Source organism: Spermophilus citellus, assembly GCF_964194105.1.
Source record: "Spermophilus citellus genome assembly, chromosome: 7".
Lineage (NCBI taxonomy): Eukaryota > Metazoa > Chordata > Mammalia > Rodentia > Sciuridae > Spermophilus > Spermophilus citellus.
Window position 1 is genome coordinate 49,675,819 of NC_138188.1, and position 21,339 is coordinate 49,697,157.

General features: G+C 43.3%; 2 protein-coding genes across 4 annotated transcripts in view; one reads left to right on the top strand and one right to left on the bottom strand.

The window, feature by feature from the left end:
- Positions 1-2,110: 2,110 nt before the first annotated feature.
- SSR3 (signal sequence receptor subunit 3) lies at positions 2,111-17,562 on the top strand. Its single transcript, XM_081302294.1, has 5 exons — positions 2,111-2,332; positions 3,171-3,297; positions 9,614-9,712; positions 14,098-14,229; positions 15,182-17,562. The coding sequence occupies exons 1-5, from the start codon at positions 2,200-2,202 to the stop codon at positions 15,246-15,248; spliced, it is 558 nt and encodes a 185-aa protein (XP_081158420.1). The 5' UTR covers positions 2,111-2,199; the 3' UTR covers positions 15,249-17,562.
- A 1,389-nt stretch (positions 17,563-18,951) lies between these two features.
- Positions 18,952-21,339, bottom strand: part of KCNAB1 (potassium voltage-gated channel subfamily A regulatory beta subunit 1) — a 338,389-nt gene continuing 336,001 nt past the window's right edge. For all 3 annotated transcript variants that reach the window (XM_081302291.1, XM_081302292.1, XM_081302293.1), the window contains exon 14: positions 18,952-20,701. In XM_081302291.1, the coding sequence (XP_081158417.1) occupies positions 20,612-20,701 (90 nt within the window). In that variant the 3' untranslated portion in view covers positions 18,952-20,611. The remainder of the gene's footprint in view (positions 20,702-21,339) is intronic.

Here is a 21,339-nt window from a genome sequence, read left to right on the forward strand (position 1 = left end):
AATAGGCTTTAAAACAGGAGCTGCCACACCCTTCCCAGTGTAACTCTGGATGATCTATTTGTTATTTTTTTAAAATTAAGATCTCAGTAAAAAAGTGGCTATGCCTTCTTTTTCTTCTTTTTTTAAAATATATTTTTAGTTGTAGTTGGACAAAATATCCTTATTTTATTCATTTACTTTTACGTGGTGCTGAGGACTGAATCCAGTGCCTTGCACTGCTAGGTGAGTGCTCTACCGCTGAGCCACAATCCCAGCACAGCAGTGGCTTCTTTACCTGCTATGTGACTTGCAGTACCTGCCATAGAAAAACATGTTATTAACTTACCAGACTTTCTTCCACAGAGGCATAAGCATTGAATGAGAAGAATCTGATATCCATATTCCTGACAGCAATTAGTATTATTGCTTAGATGTCCTCACCACAATTTGATGAGTGTAAAGTGATATAACACAATGTGAAGCCTGAAATTCACAGGTTAGAATCAGGCTCCTATAGAATCAAGTCTATCTGGCTCCTTCATGGAGTTGAGTTATACTGAAAGGAGCAAAACCTACTGCAGATCTGTCACCCACCCCCTCCTGTTATTTAGCACATTATTAATCCTGTTTGTCCAGTGGCAGTATGTGTCTTGTTTTTAGATCTTGCCACTCTTCAAAAACAGCTGGAAAACAGTGCTCCAGTACCTCAAGTGTCTTACCTTCATGATCTTCATTTCCACTGCCACCAAAACCCTTCCCTGGCATAAGCAGCATTGCCTATCATGTTCCTCTAATTTACCTGTGAAAAAAATATTAAAATTCCTACTATTTTAGATTATTTTGCTTATACTTACTCTTCAGTTTAATAAAGTGCATTAAATTTTCTCAGCTGCTTTTTTTTTCCTCTCTTTTTTTTTTTTAACTGTGGATTGAACCCAGGGGCGCTTAACCACTGAGCAACATCCTCAGCCCTTTTCATTTATTTATTTTTATTTTGAGACAGCCTCTCACTAAGTTGCTGAGGCTAGTTTTGAACTCCCAATTCTCCTGCATGAGCCTCTGGAGTTGCTGGGGTTAGTAGGCGTGTATGCTCCACAGCGCCCGTCAAACTCAAGATATTTTAAACTTAATACTCTGAGTTTTCTGAAAATACACATTAACAAGATTGTCTATTTTTTCTTTTTTCATTTTGTGGAGAAATAGTGAACTTCTGGCATTTGGCAATATCTACTGCAGATAATGGAGAAAAACTCATTGGGTACCTATGTAGAGAAAAGACTGGAAAAGAATCAGGACAGAAAGCTCAATTAGGATGGAGGCTAAGCAGGTCGATTACAATTTGGATAAGGTGAGGGAGAAAGGTATCTCCAAAACTGTTGATAGGGAAGCTAGTGGATGAGGGAATTTTGCCTGGTGTACTGGGGTGTTCTCACGAATGCAGAAAAAAGGCATTTGCCGAGAGCGATGCGTTTGCGGTTTTTTTTTTTTTTTTGATGAAAAATGATAACTCGATGAGTTCAGCTGCCTTGGTGAGCACATCCAGGGGTTCTGAGCTCCCTGCCCAGCCCGCGTGCTTAGTGTTTTATTTAGTGTGGCTTTGGAGGCCACTACCTAGCAGGTTTAGCAGAAATAAATGTAATAACATAGGAAGCATATGGGACAGGTGTCAGGCACTGCCTGCGTGGTGAGTGCCCTCCTCCTTCCAGAGGCTCCCTGCACCTGAGCTGTTTCTTTGCTGCAAAGGCGTCAGTTGCGCTGGGAAAAGCGGGGCAGCTGGGAGCTTGATGCAGGCCTCGCGAAGGCGGCACCCAAGGTGGACTCGTGCAGGCTGCGCTGCGCGGGCGCACTGGCCAAGTGCTGGCTGAAATAACGAATGTAAGGCCCGGGGCCGGGAGAACCTTGAACTGTGCAATTTTGGAGACTGGAAAGACTCCTCTCAGGAGCTGGGGTGTCAATAAAGTTTTTTGATTAAAAAAAAGGTACCCATGACAACTACAAACCCCTTCCTCCCCATGACGTGCCGACACGTGGCGGCCAGAAACCCGGAAGTCTCGCGCGCTGGCCAATTAGACCTGGGGCCTCCGCCGCGGCTGGCCAATCCCGGGGCGCGCTGCACGCTGGCCCGCCTCCATGCCGCGCTGACGGGTCGCTGACGGGCCCGGGCGGGCGGGGAGGTCTCCGCGGCTAGCCCGCCGCCTTCGCTTTTGGACCAGCTCCGCCATGGCGCCCAAAGGTGGCTCCAAGCAGCAGTCAGAGGAGGACCTGCTTCTGCAGGATTTCAGCCGCAACCTCTCGGCCAAGTCGTCCGCGCTCTTTTTCGGGAACGCTTTCATCGTGTCCGCCATCCCCATCTGTGAGCGCCGCGGCGGGCGGGGACGTGGCGGGGACGTGGCGGGCCGGGGTCGGTGAGGGCGGGCGCCGCGCCCAGCTTGGTCCCGGAGGCGCGTGGCCTCCGAGCTGGGCCTCGCGTCGGGCGCCCCGGGGGCAGAGGGTCCTTGCCGGGCGGGCCTTTGGGGTGGTGGCGGGTGCCAGCGCGGGAGCGCGCGTCTGCTGCTCCTGCACACGCCGCCCCTTGCCGCCAGGAGCTGTGTGGGTGCGAGGCTCCAGGGACGGGCGAGCTGGGTGGGCCCGCCGGGTAGCGCCCACCCGGCCAGAAGGGCACCCTCCTTCCCCAGATGTGCAGGGTTAGGGTTAGACCAGGGCCGGGGGGCGGCGGCCGCCTTGCGCAGCTTGTCTTGGAACCCAGGGATGGGGACAGCGGCCCCGTCAAGAGAGTCTGCAGACATCGGGGTCCGGAGTTTGCTGCTCCTGCACTGCTGCACTGTTGTTGACAATCAGCTCCGAGGGAACCTGGCCTGTACTTTCACTGTGCAGTGACCCGCTGGCCCGAAGGAGTCCCGCTTAGGTCTCAGATAAAGCCACGTCAGCAAGTCAGCAAGTACACCGGGCCGTCGTGAGATGGCCTGAACGCAGCTCATGGGACCCTGCTGCACTCAATTTTGAAGTCTTAGTGGAACCCGGGAAGTTCTGAACTGAGATTACTAACTCTTCCAGTTCTCATTTCCAAAGATTATCATATACTATATTGGACTTCCTAACTCCGACTGTTGTAATGAATTTTAGCCTTTGTAACTGGGATAGTAATGTCTTGTTCTCTTTTTTTTCTCTCTCCCCCCTTTGTCTTGCTTCAGGGTTATATTGGCGAATATGGCATATGGATCTTATTCAGTCTGCTGTTCTGTATAGTGTGATGACCCTAGTAAGCACTTACTTGGTAGCCTTTGCATACAAGAACGTAAAATTTGTTCTCAAACACAAGTAAGTATATTTTTTCAAGTGAAGATATGTTTGACTAATTGCATTATTTTTACATATTGCATTTTTTATAGTAGGTTGTCTTTTTTTTTTTTTTTTTTTTTGTACCGGAGATTGAGCCCAAAGACCCTTAACCACTGAGCAACATCCCCAGCCCTTTTTATTTTTTATTTTGAGACAGGGTCTTGCTAAGTTGCCTAGGGCCTCTCCAAATTGCCGAGGCTTGCTTTGAACTTGAGATCCTCCTGCCTCAGTCTCTTGAGTCACTGGGATTACAGGCCTGTGACACTGTGCCCAGCTATAGTAGGATGTCTTAAAGTTCCTTTGTGTTTTAGTTTTAGTAAGCATTAGCTTGAAATGTGAACTGGGTATACCTTGGGAGGAAGGTCCTCTAATGTAGGAGGAATAGTGAACTAACTGAAGTGGAGACAATGATCCATCTGACACCACTGTGGAAATAGGTTTTGAGTGTGGAATGAGAACATTTCAGCTTTAGCTTTACTCATGGGATTCATCAGAAGAAAAATCTCACCAAGCAAATTACCATTTCAGAAGCCCAGTGGCATTCTTTCTGGAAATTCTAGGCTACCCATTTATTACCTAGAAGTGATAAAAAAATGGTCATTTAAAAAAAATACATTTTAATTAACTCTCTTGACATTTTCACTGCTAATTACATTTTTCTTATAAGTATATTCAGTATTAGTATTACCATATTTCTTTTGTTAAAGAACACAGGTAATAAAACATGTAATTATTTTAACAATATCTGTTGGAGAAAAAAAAAACCCAAGCTTTATCACAATAAATTTGTATATTATTATAAACAATTGAATATTCTAGTTTCATGACAGTTAAAATATGAGGTGAGTCTGGACTTAGGAATGTTAGTAATTTGTTATTTGTGAATACAATGGTTCTCATGGGAGGCAGGTAGGAATTGATGTTTAATTAGAACAGGTGCCCTTTGAAGTTGTTTTCATGCATACTTTGGGAAAGCAGCATATTTCTGTTCCTTAGTGGGGCTTGTTTGATTATTTTTTTTTTGAACTGGAGATTGAACTCAGGGACACTTGACTACTGAGCAACATCCCCAGCCCTATTTTGTATTTTTATTTAAAGATGGGGTCTCCCTGAGTTGCTTAGTGCCTCGCTTTTGCTGAGGCTGGCTTTGAACTCGTAATCCTCCTGCCTCAGCCTTCTGAGCCGCTGGGATTACAGGCATTCACCACTGTGCCAACTCTGGTTTTGTGGTTTTTGTACTGTTCTGGGGATTGAACCCAGAGCCCCACATGGTAGGCAAATGCCCTACCACTTAGTTACATCTGCAGCCCTTTTTAAATTTTATTTTATTTTATTTTTTTAAAGAGAGAGAGAGGAGAGAGAGAGAGAGAGAATTTTTAATATTTATTTTTTAGTTCTCGGCGGACACAACATCTTTGTTGGTATGTGGTGCTGAGGATCGAACCCGGGCCGCACGCATGCCAGGCGAGCGCGCTACCGCTTGAGCCACATCCCCAGCCCCTTAAATTTTATTTTGAGACAGGGTCTTGTTAAGTTTTCTGGGCTGGCCCTGAATTTACAGTCCTCTTGCCACAGCCTCCTGAGTCACTGGGATTACAGGCATTGGCCACCATGCCTGTTTCTTTGAGGTAGGTTGAATATTTGCTGAAATTTGAAGTGCCAGCAGGTTTTGTATATTCGATATCTTTTCATCTCTATAGTGTCTACTCCAGTTTGGACACTTTTTGCTTGGATTGCTGTAGCAGTCCCCATCTGGTCTCATAAAGCAGAAGTGGAGGCCCCCTGCCGTGTACTATGTAAGGCTTGTTACTGCTAGCCCCCCCCCCCCCTTTTAATCCTGGTTTTATGGGGTACAGAGTGTGTTCCTCCTTTGTCACCATATTTGTTCTGTCACTCTAACTCATCATGGCCTTCTTTTTTCTAATGTATTAAAGCCAAGTTGTCTAGCCCCTGGGGTGCACGTCATCTGCTTCCTCTAGAGTCTGGCCTCACCTTTCACAATTGGTCCTTGGTGCCATCCTTTGTTTTGTGCCCGCCCAACCTTTAGGCTGCTCTCCCTTCCTTCGTGATCCCATATGCCTGTTATCTCTGAGGCTAAGGCAACTTCCAGAGGAAGTTGTCTTGGTTCCTTTGCTATTGCCCCTCTGTTAGGCTCTTTCTGGTGATAAGGGGTAGCATGTGTGGGGAGGGTCTCAGTTGATACAAGAACGTAAAATTTGTTCTCATAAAAAGAAATGTCCTCAGCAGCATGGGCTTCAGGCTGCGGTTCTGGCAGACCAGCAGGGTACTCAGGCCATTTCGTCATTTTCCTGTTTGACAGCCCTTCACCAGCTACCATTTCAGGCTTCAGCCCATCTCAGCCTTGGCTGCCCATGGCCATCTGGATAGGGAAGCCCCCAGAGGTGGGATCTCACATGATTTGTCCTTTGTCCCTTGCAACTCAGTCCCTTGGGCACTCAGCATTTTAACTTGTTCTCATACCATTTTCATTCACCTCTTTGGATATTAAAGTCATGCTTCTTTATCTGCTCATTTCCACCTTAGGCTTCTTGAGGGCAACTACTGTATCTTTTGCTTTATGTCCCTTGTAACAGTTAATGGTATATTTGGTTCAGTAAAATTTCAGTGACTTACTGACTTAATAGATTTAGAGTAGAACTTTTTTGTCATAGCTTTGGTTTAATAAATGTTGCTTTTTTTTTGGTACTGGGGATTGAACCCAAGGTGCTTAATTAACCACTGAGCCACATCCCCAGCCCTTTTTTTCATATTTTATTAGAGACAGGGTCTCGATGAGTTGCTAAGTGCCTTGCTGAGTTGCTAAGACTGGCTTTGAACTCTCAATCCTCCTGTTTTAGCCTCTGAGCTGCTGGGATTACAGGCGTGTACCACCACACCCGGCTTAAATGTTGCTTTTGATATAGACTTGTAAGATGGTTAGGGCTCAGAGACCCAGTGCTGGTAGTTGATCATGGTGAAAAGAATGGCTTCAGAGGCGCAGTCTGGATTCCATTGTCAACTCTGCTGCTCTTATGTGTATGACTTATGTATATATTTTGCCCATTTTGTGGACTTCAGATTCCCAAGCTGGAAAATAGGGTTACTAATGGTATACCTCAGAGGGTGGTGAGGATTAAATGGGATCACATGAGTGCTGTATTAAGCACAGTATTTGGCACATGATATATGTTTAGGTGCAGGGTTGGAGAGGTTGGGGGTAAGAGGAATTGTTTTTTAAACGTGGCTTAATTTAAACAATGTTTGCAAGATATTTTAAATTTAAGACATTAAACTTATATGTATATATACACATATTTAATTCTGGAGAGGTTCTGACTTACGGATGTAAAAAAATAAAATAAGAAAAATATAGTCGGGTGTGATGGTACTTACATGTAATATCAGTGACTCAGGATGCTGAGGCAGGAGAATAGCAAGTTCAAGGCCAGCCTTAGCAACCTAGGTAGACCCTGTCTCAAAAGGAAATAAAAAGGGTTGGGTGTGGCTCAGTGACAGATAGAGCCCCCTGGGTTTAATCCCTAGTGCCATACACTTGTAGGCAGGATTCATTTTGTGGTTATCTCAGTCCCTCAGGTAGGCTGCTGGAGGGACTTCTATTCAAAGCAATTAGCACTGAACGAGGTTTGTTTTTTTGAAAGTCCTCGACAGAGAGGGCTTCCTCTGGTAGTCAGCCTATAGTGTGGTGGTCATGCCTCTGGTTGGTGATTTTAGAATTCTAAACTTAGAAGAGCAATGACTGGTTATCTGGTTGAGGTTCTTTGAGGAAGATTTGCCATGTGGATAATTGAAGTTGACTATTTGTCCTAAAGATGCTTAAAGAAAACTAACACTTTTTTTGGTACTAAGGATTGAAACTAGGGCTAACACTGAGCCACATCCCCAGCCTTTTCTATTTTTTATTTCAAGACAGGTTCTTGCTGAGTTGCTTAGGACCTCACTTAGTTGCTAAGGCCGCCTCATGCTTGACTCTTCCTGTCTCTACCTCCCAAACTGCTGAGTATTATAGGTGTGTGCTAACACTCTCTCTGTTTTTTTTTTTTTTTTTTTTTTTGTATCAGGGATTAAACCCAGGATATGAGCCATATCCTCAGCCCCTTTTATTTCTTTATTTTGACATAGGGTTGTTTAGGGGCTCTCTTTAAGTTGCTGAGGCTGGTCCTTGAACTTGCAATCCTCCTACCTTAGCCTCCCTAGCTGCTGGGATTACAGGTGTGTGCCACCATGCCCAGCAAAACTAACTCTTTTGAAGATAGTTTACTTCTTGTCCTAACACTCTGACAGTCATGTGTATGTTTTTTTTTTTTTTTTTTTAATTCAACTGAGAAAAAGATTTGTTGTGAACCATGCCCATTTCTTTTTAGTAGGTCCTTTATGGCAAAAAGGTTGTCTGATGTTCAATTCAAGAAACACTTCCTTAGTTATTGGTCTGCTAGTGGTTCAGAGGGCATGAAGAGTTTCTGCCTTTAGAGCCTCACATCTCAGGAATGGAGGAAACCTTGTTCCAGATTTTTTAACATAATAAAATCAGTCAAGTGAGGTTGGGGTTTTGGAATGAAAAGCCTTGTAGGACCCAGGAGTATCTCTTAAAAGGACAGCTATTTGTCCCCTGAACTGCCTTTTTCTTTAGGTTTTGAGCCTTTTACAGAAATACATTTTGTTTGAAGCTAGCAGTTTTTTCTTTCCTTTCTTTTTTTTGGGGGGGTGGGGTGGGTGGGAAGCACCAAGGATTGAACTCGGGGCGCTTAACCCAGAGCCATATATTTAGCCTTTTTATTTTTTATTTTGAGACAGGGTCTTGCTGAGTTGCTTAGGACCTTGCTAAGTTACTGAGGCTGACCTCAAACTTATAATCCTGTGTCCCCCATTTGAATCAAATGTATGATATGTCAAGATCATTGTATTGTCATGAGCAACTAATAAAAAAAAAAAAAATTCTGCATCAGCCTTCTGAGTTGCTGGAATTGCCAGCATGTGCCCACTGTGCCTGGCATGCAGCTAGCAGTTTTTGTCAATGTCAGTTCTTCTTTTTTTTTTTTTTAATATATATTTGTTTTAGTTGTAGTTAGACATAATATCTTTATTTTATTTATTTTTATGTGGTGCTGAGGATCGAACCCAGGGTCTTTCATGTGCTAGGTGAGCACCCTACTGCTAAGCCACAACCCCAGCCTGTCGATGTCAGTTCTGATTCCATACTTGAGTGAGCTAGAGATGGAGTCATACATAGGTGACCCTCAGTTTGTGCTCACCTTATATCCCAGAAATCCTTATGTCTGAATGAAGATTGGAATTGGCCACCTTGAGCGATATTGGCTTTTCTCCTGTGAACTCTGGCTTGGTTTCTCCAGTTTTGCTCCACAACTGACAGATTAAGCACAGCATGGTAGTGGGGAGTTGACTGCTTGACGTTATTGTAGTGGGACTGGTAGTGGATTTTGCTTGTGGTCAGTTATCATTGATATTTTTGATGAGCTAGTTGTTCTTAAAAGAAATATACTATGTTGAATTTAAATGTAATGGTCTATAGGTAGCTGTTTTATTTCAATGTAGTTTAAATTTTACTGACAGCCCCTTTGGATGAAACTCATCTGCACATTTATTTTTTGGGTGAGTATACATTAATTTTTCTTGCCTCTGACTTTGCGCTGCAGATTCCTAGCTGAGTAACGCCCTTTTTTTGACTGACTCAGTATTAGCTTTTGGTGTGGTCCTGCAACCAGTGGATAATTTAACTAAAAGTGGGATGCTTATTCTCTGACCGTGTTGTATTATTTCTTTTTAAATAAATTGTCCTTTGGAGTAGAATTAAAGCATAAAACTTTAAGATATTTCAGCTGTTAGTTTCCCTTTGTTTATTAAGTCAAGTTTTTGCTCCTATAATTTACTTGGAATCAAAGTCATTTATCATTTACTAATGTCTTATGAACTTTGAATTGTTAAATTATAGGTTAAAATAAAATGTGGTTATAATGATTCATAATTAAATTGTGCTAATAGCATTTGACTTTTGTATTCATATTAAATACCTAAACTTTGGAAAATTCTCTCTTTTAAGCAGAAATCAAAGCACATAACTAATAAACCACATCTCAGGATTTTCCTGAGCTCAGTCTTGGCCAGTACAATCTAATAAACTTGAAACTTTCTGTCAGTTTATTTTCTTGAAATTAAAGTATCATTCAGTTGCTGATGCCAAGTTGGAGTGGAGTATTTCTGGGAGAGGTGGCGCCCCCAGCTGGAGCAAGTGGAAACCTTTTTCTCCTTTTCTTTCCAGAGTAGCTCAGAAGAGGGAGGATGCTGTTTCCAAAGAAGTGACTCGGAAACTCTCGGAAGCTGATAATAGGAAGATGTCTCGAAAGGAGAAGGATGAGAGGTTTGACTTCTTAAGTGTTAGCAGTAACCACAAAAGGGGTACTTGGGAGAAAATAAGTTGGTGATTTCTGCTTAAGAGAATGTGGACACTGGACTTGTAGCAGCAGCGGAGCTGGGAATGGGAACAGCTGCCTCTGGAGTTTTTATTACACTGGATTTTGTCTTTGAGCTCCGCACAGTTGATTTATTCTCCTGAAGAATGAAGTAGCTACTGTTACCAGCTCCATTTTACACCCGAGGAAGCTGAGGTCCAGAGAACTTGGGTAACTTGCCCAAGGACATAGATGAGTCCTTGTAGATCTGTGATAATGCAGGCATCCTGACTGGAGGACGGAAGCTGACTATTCTTCTGGAATATAGGCAGCTCAGGCTTTGTCCTGTGCAGTGTCTGCCTGTGGTACCTGTGTGGCCTTGAGCACGTCACCTCATCTCAGTCTGAAGGGCTTACAGTGTTCTGTTAGCATTTTGAGGTGGCATTTCTGCGTCTGTGCTTCCCATGGGACATCCAGTTCTTGGATGGAAACTGGTTGTATTGTTTGGGGAAAGAAAGAACCAGGCTTGTCTGCTGCTGTTGGGTGCTCTGCAGGGTTTTTTTTAGCTGCCCTTCCAATTTTTTCTGCCAGCTGCTCTTAGAAGTCTTGTTCAACAGTCCACCATTTGAGTTGCCCAAGTCCCTGCACAGAGAGTAAACCGAAGAGTTGCCAGATGGTTTGATGGAGTCATGAGCTGGTTGTTTTCATGGTTCATAAGTTTTAGTATCAGCAATATGCTTTGTGGGACACATTTTTACCACATGTTGTTCCAGAAAGACTTTGTGGGGGTACTTGTGATATTAAAAAAAAGTAATAAGGAGCTGAGGTTGTGGCTCAGAGGTAGAGCGCTTGCCTAGCATGTGCTGGGCCTTGGGTTTGATCCTCAGCACCATGTAACAATAAATAAGTAAAATAAAGGTATTGTGGCCAACTGCAACTAAAAAATAAATATTTAAAAAAAAAAGTAATAAGCTGGGTGCAATGGTGCATGCTATAATTCAAGCAAAAATCAGGAGGCCAAGGCAGGAGGGTTGGGAGTTTGAGGCCAACCCTGGGCAACTTAGGTCCTGTATAAAAATAAAAAGTGGATTGGGGATGTAGATCAGTGGCAAAACACCCCAGGGTTCAATCCTCAGTCTCTCTCTCTCTCTCTCTCTCTCTCTCACACACACACACACACACACACACACACACACACACACACACAAATTGCCTAAGATCAGAAACCATCTTGAAGTTTAAAGGTATTTGAACAGAAATGTGGAGTTAGCATTTGAGTTTGAGTGCTGAGCTCAGTTCTGAGCTCCTGAGCTCCCGGGTGTCTGGGGAAGCATCTGAGGTCACACAGCTTTCCTTATCTGATGGGAGCAGTGTGTAAGCCCTTCTGAAAAGAAACTTTCCTGGCACTGAGTCTTGGAAGGACTTTATCAAGTGCATCCTTATTTAAGGCACACTGAGTAACTTAATGAACAATGTCTTCTGCAGTGGTTTTGGAAAGGCACCAGAGCAAAATGAAGTGATTACCTCCTGTGATCCTTTACACAGCTGGAGGCACAGGGAGCAGCTGGAATGAGGTCTGGCTGCAGAGCTTTCTGATTGCATGTTTTGCATAGGAATAGAGGGTAGACAATTCAGAGCACTTTCTTTAGAAACCTTTTTGATGAATTATATTGTTTGGAACAGTGTTTCCTACATGGGGGTGCCTATCATAATTACCCACATTTTAGAATGCCTGTTCCAGCTCTCTTTTGGAGGGTGGTACCGGGGATTGAACTCAGGGACATTGAACCAAATCCCTAACCCTGTTTTATATTTTAGGGATAGGGTCTCATTGAGTTGCTTAGCACCTTAATTTTGCTGAGGCTGGTTCTGAACTCATGATCCTCCTGTCTCAGCTTCCTGAGCTGCTTACAGGCATGTGTCACTGCACCTGGCAGTTATAGCTCTTTTAAGGTTTGGGTAATGAATGTCTCAAAATGTGTCTCTTCTGCCTACTGTAGAATTGCCTGGTTGTTCTGATACTTGTTCTTAATCCTGGAACGTACCTTGAAATTTTCCTCATATAACATTCGGGTAGTCTTTAGTAGTCGACCAGAGTTGGAATTGGGAGTGAGAACTCTGCTGTTTGATGGATTAGGTATTTAAAAGTAGGGTGAGGTGAAGGTTCTATGGATGTGTAAATTTCTCTCTATCATTAGGAGAAATTTGTCCTGTTAGTATTTCTCTCACCAAATCCACAGTGGAACAGCCTCACCCCAGTCTGTATTCAAGATTGACACTGATGGCTGGGACCAGAAACTGGTGAGTTTATCTGTGAGGGCAAGTGGCTTCCAAGAGGTTTGATCTAAGAGAAGGTTTCTCAGCTCTTTACCTAGATGTGTGTCTTCCCGATCTCCCTTGATAGTCATTTGGAGTCTGTACTCCCTGTCCCTTTTTAAAATATCCATTTGTCCATGGTGGAAATAAGCAGAGAGGAGCTGGAGATTCATTAACATTTGTTCCAGATGTGTTATTTTGTTGGTTTATCTATCATTTAGCATTATTTGATTATAGTAGTTGCTGTTTGTTTTCAACTTTTCTCTTGTAGGACTGTCTCCCTGGGAAATATTCTCTCAAGCTGGATTCCTCCCAGGGAAGCTTTGGCAGAACATTGGCAGTGAGGGTGTTTGGGGGTTTACATTTTTTTTTTAATGTAATACTCATTACATGGGTGGACCAGAGATCCTCTGCAGGCTGTCATGGTGCTGACGTGTGTACGCTGATTTGAGCGGGTGGCAGCCAGGTGACCTCATGGAAGGCAGTTCTGGTTCAGGACTGGCAGGAAGGAGTCAGGGGAAGGGCTGGCGGCCTGTGGGGCCTGTGGGGCCTGTCTCCAGAGGGTTCTGCCGGAGTTGAGGGTGGATGTGATGGGGCTGGGATTTCTGCACCGGGTGGTATGGACTCTGTATCTTGCAAAGTTTGATTTTGTTGTACTAGTGTAAGAATGGTTAAAATAGATTTCCTCCAATTTCAAGTCAAATGCTTTCAAATTTCATGTGAAATCAGAAAGGGTATTTGGGTTAGTGGCTGCACTTAAAGTCCTTTCCTGGGGCTGGGGTTGTGGCTCAGTGGTAGAGTGCTCACCTAACATGCGTGAGGAACTGGGTTCTATCCTTAGCACCAATAAATGTAAAATAAAGACATTGTGTCCACCTAAGACTTAAGAATAAATATTTAAAAAAAAAAGTCCTTTCTTTCCCCCAGACTTAAGAGTATGTTGAAAATTAAGTTGAGTGTGTCCATAAAATCAGGGAAATATGGCATCTGTGTCAGAGACTGCACATTTTTCTTAGATGAGGCTAAGGTGGTGACACCCTTCGTGTAGCCCTTCACAGCCAGGCTGGCTGACCTCAGATTAGAACACTTGATGAATAAGTCTCATCAGTTGCCAGGATGCCAGCCGTGGAGTTTGTTGTCCTGAGGGTGGGGTGTGTGGGAATGAGTCATCTGCCTCCAGGGAGGGGGATTCTTTTTTGGGGACAAAACGTCTATAGCAGTGGCTTTCAATATTTTAAATAATGATCCACAGTGAAAACAGTATATTTTTAAAAACTGCTTTACAAAGTTTAATCAAATCAAAAGGAATCAAGTCTGCCTTATTCAGAGGTGCCCTGGACCTTCCTCTTGCCTGTGTGAATGGGTAAAAGAAAAGGCTGATAAAGTGCTGGTGCTTTAGGAAGATGATATAGCAGAGAAAGGAAAACAAGGGACTGGGTTAGAGCGCTCGCCTAGTGGGCGTGAGGCACTGGATCCCATCCTCAGCACCACATAAAAATGAAATAAAGATATTGTGTCCACCTACAACTAAAATATAAATATTAAAAAAAGAAAAAGTAAAACAAAAAGTAAAAGGGTTTTTATAGAAGTTTAAAAAGTCTCCTCGTGGATCAAGCAGATTATTTGCAGTAAATAATGATGGTTGATAATGGCCCGCTGTACTTGGTGTTTCCTTCTTTAAGTGGAAATTGAAGGCTGAGAGCCACAGGCCAGCAGCCTAGGAGCTCCCTGAGCCATGAGGTGTAGGTGGAGACTGGGGAAAGGGGCCCTCTTAGGTGTGGGTGGGGTCCTGCCAGCTGCAGTTTTCACCCCTTCCTCTCTGTCCCTGGTGGCCTGGGAGGAATGGAACACCCAGCACCTGTAGTAAGAGAGCTAGAAGTCTTGGGATAAAGGTGATGATTCTGTGTTTAACATTGTAAACGGGTTCTCAGCCCTGAGCACATTGGGAGCAACGTACTGACAGTGACTGGGAGCTACGTAGTGTTTGAAGTTCTGGATCCTGCTTACAAACTGGTCTGACTTGTTTCTGTGTCTCTAGAATCTTGTGGAAGAAGAATGAAGTTGCCGACTATGAAGCTACAACGTTTTCCATCTTCTATAATAACACTCTGTTCCTGGTCTTGGTCATCGTTGCCTCCTTCTTCATTCTGAAGAACTTCAACCCCACAGTGTATCCTTTAGAAGCCTGGAAACAGGAGCTGGTTTTTGTTTTGACTTGTCTGGGTATTTTAGTGGGAAGAAAAACTGCTCTGGGAGTCAGTCCATTAAGTAGCACTGACTTTAGGCAGGTTTCTGGACACTTCAAAGAACAGTTTTTGGTTTGATTTAAAAAATTTTTAAGTTTGTATGATAAACAAGATTTGCAAAGCAGACTACTTCCACTGGGTATGTAATGACGTACACCTGCCTACTTAAGAAATTCCAAGGAGGCAGAACAAACTTGCCTTCTTGGGTAGCTTCTATCATCATTCTTTGGGAGTGGAGACTGGGTGATAGCTGGTGTAGTTACATGGGCACAAATTATCATCTTATTAATGTTTCAAGCTGCTTTTAAATTGAGCTGAGCTTGTGGGCAAGAGTCTTGTCCTTTGTTCAGATAACTTATTGGAGGTGTTGTCCAGGAACACACAGCCAGGCTTTGCCAGTCTGGGCTTGTGGTGGAGAAGATGAGGCCCTCCAGCTTGCACCTTCTGAGAGGACTGGAGTGGACCTCAGACTGAGAGTGGTGGTGAACTTTCAAACCCCCTGCTTTGCCAGCTGCAGCAAGTGTCCTGGTTGGCAGGAAGTTCCCCTTCTTTGCTGTTGGGTGGGGTCAAGTCCCTCCTGCATGTTCTTCCATCAGTTTTCATGAGGGTGAAGTAGGATTCAGATGGTTCTTGTGGTCATGTGTTCTAGGTTCATCTCTGTTTAGTTTTAAAAATGGAAACATTCCCTGTGAGTGTTTTACATTCTCTAGAGCCTCCCGTTTTGTAAGTTGGGTTTATAGATAATGGGGCTGCATGTCATTGAGATTCTACTGGGTTTCAGGAGGGAAGCAGCGTGTTCTAAAGGAATGGGCTTTTAGTTTTGTTGAAAAACTAACTTTGGGTTCTTAACTTTTCCTTAACACTAAATTCTCACAGGAACTACATTTTGTCCATAAGTGCTTCGTCAGGACTCATCGCCCTCCTGTCTACTGGTTCCAAGTAGACATGTCAGCTTCGCCCCCTGGCTTTGTGTTGATGGGTGGCCTGTGGCGTGTGGAAAAGCAGCAGGGTGGTCGGGGTGGGAGACACACAAGACGTTTTTATAGTCTGGAATTTGAGGGTTTAAAAAAATGCAACAGAATGTAATTGAGTGTTTGTTTATTGGCTCTTTTTGACAGATTGTTGAAATTAAATGAATTGAAAGGGAAACTCAGAGTACCAGGACATTTATTAAAAGGCGAGAAGTCTTGCAATGTGCTATAATCTTGAGGAGAAAATAACTTGTTTCCTTGATCCATCAGAGGTCACAGTAACCTGGGCTGAACTGTTATTATTTATAATGGTAGCAAGAAGTTAATAACTGGTTCTCTGTGTTCCAAGCACAACATTACAACTTTTTTTGAACCATAAATATCAGAATGAATCCTCAGGGGATTAAACAGAAGCCTCATGTTTATGAGTCTCTGGACTTGTGATTTGTAAGAACTCAAAGTTTAAAACATGATTTCTCCAGCTTGGAGAAGAGAAGCTTGTGGAAAAGTTTCTTTTTTTTCTTCCGTAAGAAAGGCATCCAAGGTAGCAACCTAAGAATAGTGTCCAGGTCCACAAGAGCTGTAAAGTGCTGCTGGGCTTGTGACCTGGCCCCAGTGGCCAGGAGTCAGCTTGACCCTACCATGTTGGTGACCTGTGCAGCCACTGGGTCAAGGTTCTGCTAGACCAGGGTCTCATGCCCCGGGGTTGAGGTTGAGTAAGAGGGAGGCCTGTCCTGTACAGCGTCAGGTAAGGGACCCGAGTCATGCTTGTCACGCTTGTGAACCTGGTTCTGGAATGCTGAGGACTCCACGAGGAGGTGACAGTGGTGAATGCTTGTCAGCAGTTTTTCATGAGGGCTTTCCTCGGTTGACCCGCTAGTTCGAAGCTTCCTGTTGATTGTGATCAAATAATGGTCTCTTCAGGTTTTAGGGGTTTAGCTGAGAGCGGTCTCTATTTTTTGCCAGAATATGTACAGATATTATTTTCTGTTTGTGCTATGACTTGAAAAAGTTTGGGAATCTCTTTATCACTCATGATATTGGTTTCATATAGTTATTAGCTTTTGACTATATCCAGTAATTTCCTACCAGGAATACCTCAAGGGAAATATATTCCCGATCTTCAGTGTCCACTTCTAAATTTAAGGTGAACATTATCAGCTGGTTGTGATGCACATTCCCAGCCACTCAGGTGGCTGAGGCAGGAGGATTTTAAGTTGGAGGCCAGACTGGGCAATTTAGTGAGACCCTGTCTCAAAAATTAGCCTTTTAGCCTGCATGAGGCCCTGGGTTCAGTCATCAACACCATCTTACTTGAGTGCTATTGGATATATGGGTGGGCTGCATCTGGAACGTAGAGGGAAGATGGGCAGGCCAGCTTGGCACAGTGATCCTCCCCATCCTCTGCGTTGAGGGTGCTCCTGGACATTTGCAGATCTTCATTCTGCTGCATTATTACCTGAGTGCTGGTGCTGGAGGGGGTGGAGTGAATGGACAAGTCGGAAGACATTTGCTACAGGATTAGGTGACACATAAGAGGCTCATTTTTATTGTTCTCTCATTTTACTCTAAGGCTGATTAAAAAGCAGTCAGAGTGTGGGGCACGGAGTCTTGAGTACCACTCCATCTGCTTGCTTGGCCAAAGGAGTCTTCAGAAACCAGAGCTGCACACACTTTTCAGATGGGGCAAAAACCTACCTCTAGAGGGCAGTGTCTGTGTTGTGGGGACAGTTGCCACCTTTCCTGCTGCCTAGCTGAGAGGGCTGGGGGAACAGGACTCAGCCCAGTTTCTTAAGACTCTTGGATTAATGAGCCAAAAATGTGTGGGATAGCAAGCAAATGAGACACTCTTCCGTCCCAAATGCCCTCATAGCAGCCTTTGTATCTAGTTGTGATGACGTTTGCTGACTTTCCATACTGTTTAATGAGTTTCTGTGCCCAGATGACATATTCATAATTGAGCTGTTCCATCAAGGATTTACTGACCTAGCACTTTTGGGAAATGCAGAGCCTTTCGTTGTCAAAAAGAGCTGTGTGGCAATTGGAATTGTGATGTGCTAAATCATATTTAAATAGTAAAACCTGCTGCAGAATTTTTATCTTAAAAAACCTCTGTATCAACACCAGTAGAATAAAAGGGTTTCTGCTGTAATTGGGATTCAAAGTAATTATATTCTGTTTTTTTACACTTGTGATAGGTAAAACTTAAGATTGTTAAACATTTTTATTTCCCTATTTTTAGTTTCATCATTTACAACTTAATAAAAATTGTGGATTGCAATTTGAGATTGTCATATTTGGTGTATTATTGCAAGTTGGACAGGATAATTTGAAATAAGGTTTGAAGTTAACTAAAATATGGGGGTTGAATTTATTCAAAATTCTTACCAAAAGTCTTGCTTTGATGTACAATTAAACTTTGCTTTTTAAAATCTGTGTTTTCCCTAGATTTTTTTATATGATCCCTATGAGTAAGTACATCATCTTAATTACATTATTTCTCATTAGTGGTCATTTTAATTTCCCACATGGGTAACCTACCTTTTCTTGGTTACTGACTGGATGACTGTGTGCGCGGATGGAGCGCATCACAGTGACAGTGGTGTCTGCCTGCTGCTGGGTGCCCGTTGCACCTTGCTGCTTTATTTCTGTGTGTAAGTTGTAGGCTCAATGTTTCTGGACAACAAGGAAGACACACACACACCCATGGATGGATCTGGGTGCTAAGGGCTTGTGGACTCCCACTGGGTAGTTAACGGAGGGTCTTCTGACTACAGGTAGACTTTCAGGAGGTGTTAGAGACCAGCTTCTCCTTGGCCTTCGCAGGTTTCCCTTGGACCTCTTGGACTTCTTCGTCTTAGCTAATTCCCGAATTTGGATTCATATTCAAGCATTTTTAATTTAGAAATAGTCATATAAAATTACTTATGTTTACATAAAACTTAAAGTTCAAAGGAAAAAATGATTCTTAAGGAGCACTGGACACAGTGTGTAGGCTCTGGGCCTGGGGTTGCCACCAATGGGCTGTGTCTTGGTGGCTCCATTCATCTCCTGGTCAGAGGTGATTTCACAGAGCGCCATTGTTCTCGGAAAGTTGCCATCTACCTCTTGACTTTGGCACTCTGTTCAGGAGATGGAGTGTGTGTTCCCGAGACGGGAAGCCAGGCACACGATGTATTGTTTCATTTCTCCTGGTAGAGATTTCAGTGTAGGGATTGCTGCTACCCAGGTGACCTTGCAGCTTTTCAGAATACGTTCTCTGCCAGAGAATTCTTTCCAGAAGAGAGAAAAGAAAAAAAAAAAAGTATATGGAATTCTTCCTTAGGGATCTAGCTGAAATGTGTTATCTGCTGTACTGACCTTAGCAGATGACTTGGATATAAAGAGCATGACTGTTCTGCAGCTCAGCAGTAATGTTTGCATTTGGTTTTGATTTGCAGTTCCTTCTAGGTGGGCTGGAGAGCTAGCTCTAACCTAGACCCTGTGGGAAAGCAGCCATGTCCTCCGTGCAGGAGAGGACAGTTTGGGTTAAGCCTCAGTCTTCTCTGACCACTTCAGTGCAGCTTGACTGACAATTTATTTAGGTGGTGATTGCCAGTTTTAAGGTGACATTTTACATGTACTTTATATATATGAAGAACATACCTATCTATAATGAAAGATCAGATGAAAACGTGAGTTGCACACACTGCTTTTATTAATCTAAGCAATAGGTTAAACTGCGTTTCCCATCGGCACTTGGCTCGTTTACACATGCAGTGGTTCACTGGATAGACTACACAATGAACAACTGGGAAAATAATCCATTTCCATCCTTCATGTGGTGTTCACAGGCAAAAACTCCAGACTGCTTATGAAACTACAGGCAGTAGTAATGAAAAAAGTATTTCTTGGTGTCTTCGCTAACATTTTAAGATTTAGAACTTGACCATGATATACATATTTGGAAATGATAGAAAATAGTATTTTAGGATGATGTCTTTTTTTCCCTGTAAATCTCAAAGTGACTTCTATATGGATAGTTAAAGAACCACATGTGTGTTGTCTCCTTACCCCCTCACCTCTTTTTTTTTTTTTTTTTTTTTTTGCAGTACTGGAAGTTGAACTCAGTGCCTCACACATGCTAGGCAAGTACTCTACCCCTGAGTTAACCCCCCAGCCCTGTTTTCTCCCCTTTTAAAAGATGTCCACACAGCCTATTCTTAGTTTTTCTCAAGTGGGTGTTAATGGTAAGGAGCCACTAGTGGCCGGGCTGGATGTAGCTCACATTCTGAGTGCAGAAAGGCTCAGCCCCTTTGATCCGTGCATAGAGCTCTCATGCATAGAGCGAGGTGCTTATAATGTGGTTCTGTTTGCTTTCCACTGGGCAGGTTACTTCACCCAGCATGTTCTGAGGTGACATAAGGTTTTTCAAAAAGCCTGTGATTTACTTATAACTCCTCAAAAATACCAAGATGTAAAATCCCAGTGCTAAACAGTGAACATTTGCCTTTCTGGGTATTTTACAGATTCACTTAGAAAACTGAGCATGTGTATATTTATTTTTGAAGCCTAAATATTTATACTTGAAGTTGTGCCTATAAGCAATTGAAAGTATAAAGCAGGTTTTAATAAAATGTGTAGAAAATGAACATGTAATTGCAGATACATTTTATTCAAAGCTGTTTCCCTAGCAGTATGTCCCTCCCTTTCATAGATTTGCCACACCGTCTGGTTAAAGAGTGTGGCACTCACCAATGGACATAACATTAGAATTCTAGTAGACACGTTGGATAAACTAGTACAGATCCAGGCTACAGTAAATATTTAAAAGACAATGAAAGCAAATGCTTAGAACTTTTTGTTATGACAAGTGAAATAAAACTTGCTCATATCAATATGAAGTGAAGAATAAATGTAAAATTGTTTCTGCTTTTTCTCCCAAGCAAGACTTCTGACTTGAAGATCTCCTGATTCTTATGCAATTCAGTTGCACCTGGATTGTTTTCTCTTGAAAAAATATACTTGTATAGCCTTCTTTAAGTTAGCAAATGCCTGAGGGCAATACATCATTTTCCCCAGTACTCTTTCCATGGCCTAAGCAAGAGGCGGAGAAGCAGTGCAGGGCAGGGACTTCAGTCCTAGGTAAGAAAATAGAATGGATTTTCTTGGTTGTGAGTTTTCTGATGTGCTTGGAATTCAGGTGCACAGTGGCAGCGACAGCAGACACCTCAATCCAGGGACGCTAGAGGTTGAGCAGCGGGCTGCTAAGTGGTTCAGAAGAGTGGCTAGGAATTCCTGTACAGGGTACAGACTGTGATGTGACCCATGCAGCTTCTGTGGCTCATGCATTGCCTTAGGATCTATAGTCCTTTTTGCTGTAGGGCTTGTTGCGCAGTATGTTATCAATCTCATTGACCACGTGTGACGTCATCTTTGGGAGAACCTGGGAGCAGGGGAAGAGGTACAAAGTACATGGTTAGGACTGGCGAGCATCTGTTTTGTGTTTGGTGCTGAGCAGAGTCGTGTGGACTGGTATAGGTTCATAACCAAGCCCTCTGTTGCACTAAGCTCCTTAAGATCGGGTCCCGTTTATTGACTGAGAGTGAAGGCTCATGGGAATAGAGGGCAGCTCTGTCCAGTAATAACATGTGAGCATGGGTACGTTTTCTAGTGGCTGCCTTAAAGTAAAAAAGATAAAGTTGAAATTAATACATTGTTTACTCATTTGTACCACAGTAGTATTATTTCAACATGAAATCATGTAGAAAAATAAGATACCTTGTTTTGGGGGGTACTCTGCTCTTCAGATCCTGGGAACATTTTACACTTAGAGCAGATTTGCATTTGGATTCATCACCTCACCTTTCTTAAACTCAATAGCCACCATGGCTGGAGGCTCCTGAGGTGGACAGCACTGCCTAGAGACAGGAAGGGCTTCTCCATCTGGTGTTTGGAGCCCTGGTGAAGGATGCCAGGGCTGACGGGCATCCTAGGAGGATGGAAGAGCATGGCAAAGTGGACTGGAGAGATGGAAAGCCGGTGGTGGCGGGTGGGAAGGTAGAAACAGGAGTGGGAAGTGGG

Bases quoted from the DNA above. Each gene is read 5' to 3' on its own strand.
- SSR3 (XM_081302294.1), top strand. From the start codon at position 2,200: ATGGCGCCCAAAGGTGGCTCCAAGCAGCAGTCAGAGGAGGACCTGCTT. The intron at 2,333-3,170 runs GTGAGCGCCGCG...GTCTTGCTTCAG, and splicing joins CGTGTCCGCCATCCCCATCT to GGTTATATTGGCGAATATGG. The intron at 9,713-14,097 runs GTTTGACTTCTT...CTGTGTCTCTAG, and splicing joins CGAAAGGAGAAGGATGAGAG to AATCTTGTGGAAGAAGAATG.